This window comes from Anopheles darlingi, chromosome 2 (assembly GCF_943734745.1).
Source record: "Anopheles darlingi chromosome 2, idAnoDarlMG_H_01, whole genome shotgun sequence".
In the NCBI taxonomy this organism is placed as follows: domain Eukaryota; kingdom Metazoa; phylum Arthropoda; class Insecta; order Diptera; family Culicidae; genus Anopheles; species Anopheles darlingi.
The window spans coordinates 91,314,402-91,321,901 of NC_064874.1; the positions used below are offsets into that span (position 1 = coordinate 91,314,402).

The 7,500-nt window shown below is 45.8% G+C and overlaps 1 protein-coding gene across 12 annotated transcripts in view; it reads right to left on the reverse strand.

Moving 5' to 3' along the window:
- LOC125952876 (multidrug resistance-associated protein 1) overlaps positions 1–7,500 on the reverse strand; it is a 19,615-nt gene that overhangs the window by 4,147 nt on the left and 7,968 nt on the right. For 3 of the 12 annotated variants that reach the window (XM_049682620.1, XM_049682619.1, XM_049682627.1), the window contains exons 8-11: positions 6,846–7,500; positions 6,637–6,769; positions 6,352–6,559; positions 3,829–4,052 (exon numbers count right to left, since the gene is read on the reverse strand). The exon at positions 6,846–7,500 is cut by the window's right edge and continues 171 nt beyond it. In XM_049682620.1, the coding sequence (XP_049538577.1) occupies positions 3,829–4,052; positions 6,352–6,559; positions 6,637–6,769; positions 6,846–7,500 (1,220 nt within the window). Of the gene's footprint in view, positions 1–237; positions 459–850; positions 1,072–3,004; positions 3,226–3,828; positions 4,053–4,787; positions 5,009–5,511; positions 5,733–6,351; positions 6,560–6,636; positions 6,770–6,845 lie in introns of all 12 variants that reach the window. The other 9 variants (XM_049682621.1, XM_049682629.1, XM_049682622.1 and 6 more) reach the window with 5 other exon arrangements.

Sequence of the window (7,500 nt, forward strand, 5' to 3'; positions counted from 1 at the left end):
AGACATTAAGAAGCGCCCGTTTGCGCTGGCACGTTCCCGGGTCTCTGCTACAAGCATAGTTCTTCTTCTTCATACCTCTAGGCGTTACTCCATTACGTAGCAATAAACAGTTATAGTTATAGAATAGAAAACACTAAACAAGGCGCAAAGCACAGTTATATACAGCGCGCGGCCCGCGCGGGAACACGATAAAAAGGGTGGATGGCCCAGGGTGCAACAGGGTTTTTACCACGTTACCTCGAAGAAGCAATAGTTTAGCTCACTGACAGTAATGGGGAGCGTGTTATCCAGAATGTCCACATCCTTGGAGAATCGCCCCAGGACGCGCCCGGTCGGCGTGATGTCGAAAAAAGCCAGTGGCAACCGCAGTACGGCCTGTAATAGGGCCGCATGCAGCTGTCTCGCCGCCCGCCACGTGCCCAGCTGGGGCGACAAGTCACAAAAGAAGGACAAGATGGCTAGAAGTGATCCGAAGAGAAAACACGAACAGCGAACACCATGATTAACAGCACACGTAGAGATAACAAAATGGAAATAAAGATCGGTTTGTGAATCACAGATGAGAGAACCCAGTGGAATATCTGAAGGTAAGATCTTCCGTCGTTGCATGGACCCTAAAAACATACACACATACATACTGAAATCGAAGGATGGAATGGTGTCCATGGAGGCATATCGAACCAACAAAAGAGAGATACAACTTCCGATAACAAACTGTGAATCCTTCCCATGGGACAGAAACATGGAAACATGCACCAACTGGCCATATACTGCGCCTAAATCGTTCGTAATCGATGCTGAGGTATTTCTATCCTAGATTCCACGGTATCATCGCCACCGCCGTCGTTACCTCGATCGCACAAATGATCCAATCTAGCAGCAAGCCCGGAAGCCGGGTATCCAGTACGTCAACGTCTTTGGAAAAGCGCTGCAAAACGCGCCCGATCGGTGTCGTATCGAAAAAGTCCATCGGTAGGTGCAGCACGTTCGTGAGCAGCAGCTTGTGCACACGAACGGCGGCCGCCCAGCAGCCAAGGAAAAGCGTTATATCGAACGCAACACGTGCCAGCCCTGGAACGGATAAGGAAGGAAGGGGCAAATTTTGGGCGAACTGGGCTGGCTGGCGCATAAACGACATGAAATGCGTGTGATCGTACGAATTACTATTTACAACGAAAAAGATGCGCAGAAGTATCATGCGGTGGGCGAGCGCTGGAGAAGATCGATGGAATGTAAAGTGGAATGTCCCACCCTTTTCTCTCTCTCTCGGTTTGCCATCATAATCATGCGTGAATACCAGGCATTCGAATGCATCCTCTAATCGGTTTTCCAAACGCTCTATCATTACGTTACCTCGAATATGGAAAACACGATATAGATCAACTGATCCGGCAGGACGTTATCGAGCACATTCACATCCTTGGAGAACCGGGACAATATTCGGCCAGTGGGATTCGTATCGAAAAACTTGGATGGAAGCCGCAGAACGTGGTGCAGCAATGCCCGGTGTAGCATGGCCGCTGCATTTAAGTATGCGAACTGAGGCACCAACTCGCCAGCCACACAGATGATTGCTGCGGAATGATACGAGGAATGATGGGAAAGATGGAACAATGGGACCGGGAGTTTTTGCTGAACTTTGAGTTGAAGTGTTTGTTGTGCTAATGATTGCTGTAGGGGGATGTGTGTGTGTGTTTTTTTTCCTTTTTCTGAATAGTTTTGGTGACCAGTACAATGGAGCACTCGTCTTAACTATGACTAATTGGAGGACATCTAGGTTCTTCGCATCACCTATGGCTTCAAGATAACGCAGTGCATTTATTATGGTTTGTTCCACCTCAGCCCACTCGGTTTGCCATCATAACCATGTGTGCGAACCATGGTGCAAAATGTGTCCAATCGATTCCATTTCATTTTCCAAATGCTTTCATTACGTTACCTCTGACACGGAATACAGACTAAAGATCATTTTATCCGGCAGGTAGCGATCGAGTACATCCACATCCTTGGAGAACCGGGACAATATTCGGCCTGTGGGATTCGTATCGAAAAATTTGGATGGAAACCGCAACACGTGGTGTAATAACGCCCGATGTAGAATGGCCGCTGCATTAATGCATGCAAACTGAGGTACCAGGTCGCCAGCCATATAGATGAATGCTGTGGAATGGAACACGAGGAATGGGGAGAGGGCAATGGAAGTAGGAGTTTGTTGGAACTTGAATTCGAGTATTTGTGGTGCTAATGATGGCTGTAGTTGTGAGTTGTGTGTGTTTTGCCCTTTTCTAAACATTATAGTGGAAGACCTTGTCCTTGTCCTCGAGAATACTCAAAGGACTTTTGGGTTCTTCTTATCTCTGCAGCGTGTGGTTCTTTAGTCCGCAGAATCAACATAAATTAGGAGCTGAATTGGTCTTCAAACATCAAATGACCAAAAGCTATTGAAAAACCCGAAAAATTATGATGAATCAACATCTGCCAACTATAGTATGAAGCTCCGGCGAATAAAGGAATGTTTAACCTACTTCACTCCATAACGCTATGGTTTCATAGATTTGTACATAATAAAAAAAATTACAGCAAATCGTGCAGAAATTAATCAAAGTAGTTGCTAAGACACACAAGATAAATGAAGCGGATCACCGACCAACATTCTCTCCTTTTCAATACAAACACAAAACATAAAACTGACGATAAAGCTAGAACAAAAGTTAACTATTTTGCATTTCAGAGCATCAAGAAAAGATTATTGAAAACACAAGTGATAAACAAAATATGAAATACAAAAGAAATATGGAATCAAGTAGAAATGATCATTACAACTATCGATCTAGCTACGCATGATCAAATATACCGTAGCTATGTTTGTAATACATAGTTCACTAAAATACTTGGGGCGGCAAAAATAGAAACATTGGCTTAAAAATTACTATCAGGTTAACGGGAGGAGGTGTTAAGAAACCGTAGATCGGCAATACATTCCAAAATAAATCACGGAACCTACCCGTAGGACCGTTGGTATGAAGTTTTTAATGTTCATCGGCAGGCTGTAGTCGAGGGTATTGATATCGTTGGAGAAGCGCGCGATGATGCGGCCTCTCGGCGTGGTATCGAAAAAGGTCATACCACTCCGTAGGATACCTTCGAGCAGCCTGCGGTGAAGGATACGGGTTGCTTCTATCGAGCCCACTACTAGGGTTAGCACGCTAAGATACAAGCTAATTACTAGCGGTGATAGCGCAGATAGGGAGCGTCGAAAAAAGGACGAGAAGAGAGATAAAGAGAAAAGAGGTTTTAATTTGACGAAAGTAAAGGAAAGCTCTAATTGATAAGTCTCAGTCCCAGGTTATGAATAACGGTGCCGGACAAATGGAGCATCGTGGGTTAGCATCGGCATTGCTTCTGTCGTGATCGTGAGATCAGAGTTGGCAGAGCAATGTTGGTAAATCTTAGTTGGCCCCTTCTCCTTCATGAAAGATATGAGATAGAAAGATCCTTTCGAGGCCCGTTACTAGCGATGACTTGTGAATGTGGTATTATCGATGGCTAGCCACCTATGATAGCACTACTCGGGTTGTCAGAGTAGCAGGAACCACAATTCGGCCGCCTGCTGCTTGCCTAACTAAGTGGTTGAGTGTGTGATTGATTGTTTTGTGAGATATGTTTTTTGAAAGGTGTTAGTGTACGTGAGCTCTTGAACGGGATTCCTTCAATTATTGTCTAGAAGAACAAGCTAACACAAAAACGACAAAAGCGAAGAGGGTGGAAAATGCAGGAGATGTATAATAACGGTAACGTCCCGTGGACGCAAAACAAATGACACAATACCCCGAAGAAACAGGCACTCCAGGCACGTAGGGCCGCTGGCAGATCGGAATCGGTGGTGTCGATGTCTTTACTGAAGCGGTTCAACACGCGGCCAACGGGTGTGATGTCGAAAAAGGACGTTAACGGGGCCCTCATCACCCGGACGAGCAGCGTCTTGTGTAGGGCCTTGGACGCTCCCAGCGCGCCGATGTACAGGAAGAGCGTACACAAGAAGGTAGCCAACACTGCAGCAGGACGGACGAACGAACGAACGAACGAACGAACGAACGAACGGTCGGACGGACGGGATGGACGAAACGAATGAACAACAAGTGAACAAATGTAATGGATGATTTGAGCAATCGAAGCACAAAAAGGCATAAATATTTTGTCACACAAATAACACACACAAACAATGGAACGATGATCTCTCCATGATAGAGATGTAGAATTTTGAAAAAGCTTGATCAGATTTGATTCGTACACACAGAGACATGATACACTATTGAGGAACAGCGAACAACACACATGAGTAAGCAATAGAAATGAAATAAAAGCCCAAGAAAAAATGGTTACTAGGACGACATGCGGTACAGAAGCACAAGCTACATGGATAACGCCAAATGCTGTAACACAGTTACCGAGCCAAACAATACACCAACAAACAGCCGTTGAAACGTTATTGGTTTGCTAAGTAAATTGTTTGCCGAGGGGCAGTCAAACGAAGAACCAGTGCAATTCGCTTTGATCGCAATAGAACCTATTTTGTGGCGTTCTACTCAAACCTAATGTACTAACAACTATTCATCGGACAAGGAGAGAAAAGGAAAAATGCTAGAGATAACTTTTTACATGCACTTTGCCTCCTAATCGCTTGCTTGTGGGAATAAACAAAAATACCTAACAGTGCGCAACAAGATAGTAACTATCAGGGATATAGGATCGAAAAAAGTGAGCCGGCAAAGGCGCATTCAAATTACCACAAACACCATCATCAGGCAGGAGCGCAGAACCTGCGGCAGCGTATTGTCGAGTACGTCGACGTCCTTGGAAAAGCGGTTCAACACACGCCCGAGCGGCGTGATATCGAACATCTCCATCGGCCAGCGCAGCACATACTGTAGCATCAGTACGTGCATCTCCCTGGCGGCGACGAGCGCACCGAGCGCGAACGATAACGAAGTGGCAAAATTGGCTATCACTGTACACGAATCGATGCGGCACGTAGGGTAAAAATGGCGCAGATTAAGGATGGTATATGTAAATGGAGTAAAATAAAGAATTACATGGCGAATAGGAAGGAAAAAGAAAGTACCAATAGTAAACTCGGAGGGTTGCTTATGCCATGCGTGTTAGTCAAGGGCGTCTACTAGTTTCCGAATCGAACTGTTAGTAAGAAGGCCTTGAGATATTAGAAGAAAAGCAAGACGGAAGCAAAAGAAAAGTGCATAAGGAGATAATTACTACAAAATATAACGGGGAATAAAGAAATATACATTGCTTGTGGAAGGAATGGGACTGGTTTTCGTGGTTAAGTTCTGTTCACGATTGGGCGCTAGCGATCTCGGTGATTCAACGTTCGTTTGCAAATCATCACTTGTAACCTCGCACTCTCTCTATCTTCATTTTAACCTTATTCTGCTTAGATTGCTTGGATTATTTCGTCCGAGCAAGGGGGTAAGCAAGCTAAAAATATTAGTTTACCGCCATGAACTGGGCAAGGAATGAGCGGATCAGCTGCGGTAACGTATTGTCCACCGTATCGACGTCCTTCGAGAAGCGGTTCAGCACGCGCCCGATGGGTGTGGTGTCGAACATTGACATCGGCCACCGGAGCACGTACTGTAGCAGCAGCTCGTGCATCGCCTTCGCCGCGTACAGAGCGCCCAGCGCGAACGTAAGGGAAGCGATAAAATTGGCCAGCACTGAAGTTGGGTTTGGTTGGTGCAGGGATGGGTTGGAGGTTAGTACAGCGTCAGCGGGAATAGGAACACCAAACAGGATGGCGGAAGTAAGGGAAGGTTAAGAGGATTTGGGATAGAAATAATACAAAGTGAGTTAGCGGTTAGTGCAGTGTCCTATTTGGATGAGATTAGGTGAACGAATTTATCGGCATGTGTTACAGATAGAACCTCCTGTACAGATAGTATCCCGGGTTGACGGGAATAAAAAAGAAGAAAAGACAAGGAAGGAGCCCTAGTGCAAGAAGCGAGAAATCATGCCCAATGTGTGTATCATCGATCATTTTGTTCCTGTAGTTCGCAATGCAATTAATTGATAGAGCATTAACGCAGTGGAAGGTGTAGGGCGCTATTGATAATTTGTATAAAAAAAATCATAGTTTCTGTGTGTGTTTTGAAAGTTTGGGGTCGTTTGAAATGGAATGTTCAATATGACAAAAGAAATGTACACGTGAACAAATTTACCACAACTTCCAGACCGACGCACACACGAATGCGCCGAAATGGAGGACTAATGTGTGTGTGACGAGTGTGAAATATATGGGATAAATGTGTGGGAAGCCATTTTGTAGCTCCTTCCTACCTTGTCCAGCACCAAATGCTCCATATACCCCGAGGTACATGTCCCTCAAGCCCGTATCATTTTCCGCTTGTTTATCCGTGGACCAGCGCGAAAGCCAAAGGTTCGAGCCGATCGAAAATCCTTGAAATACCATGTTCAGTAGAACGGTTGCGACCGACAGTGTTAAGCCGATGCTCTTGAGGTAATGCTTGTACACTTCCCATTTCACCTGCAACACGAAACAAAAAAAAACAAAGGAAGTCATAATGGAGAATTGAACAGAAGTCGCAACAATATTTTCATTACACTGCCAGTTTCCGATTTTTCCTGCTCGATCAGTTTAGTTTTCGGTACTTCAGGGGCCTTCTCCGAGATGCGGCGACGTAGACTAGAGTTTGAGTCGGTCGTCGAATTCTGGCGCGAGATGTCCTTGACAGATCTGCAGAAAGAGACGCACGTGGTAAGTGTGTGTGTGTGATTGATTAAAATCACCAGTACGTCTCTTTTTTACTTACCCGGTCTCGGAAGTACTCTCACTGCGCGATCGTTTGCTGTTAGTACGCTTCAGTTGATCCAAGATCTCGATTGGACCACCAGTGCTTTCCAACTGCTGCTTGATCTCATCTAGATCTTCCACCTCTTCGTTCACTTCCTGCAGATGCTGAACGAGGAATTCGGCAAAAGCACCCTTCCTATCCATCAGCTCCTTGTATGTACCACTCTCCGAGATTTCTCCCTGCCGCAGCACATAGATCTTGTCCGTTTCGGGTAGGTACGTAATACCGTGCGTTACTAGCACGCGTGTCTTGCTTCCCAGCAATCCACTCGATCCGATCACCTGCTCGAAGATGTGCTTGCCGACGTGCGAATCGACGGCACTGAGTGGATCATCGAGGAAGTAAACATCGGCATCGTTGTACACGGCACGGGCCAACGAGACGCGTTGTTTTTGTCCTCCCGACAGATTAATGCCCTTCTCGCCGATCTCAGTCATGTCGCCGCCGGGTAGCATTTCGATGTCCGGTTTAAGAGCGCAGGCCTCAATAATGCGCTGATAACGTCGCTCATCAAGCGGTTTGCCGAAGAGAATATTATCCTTAAGCGTCGCATTCTGGATCCACGCTTGTTGACTCACGTAAGCAATTCGACCTAGGGTATTGACGCGTCCCG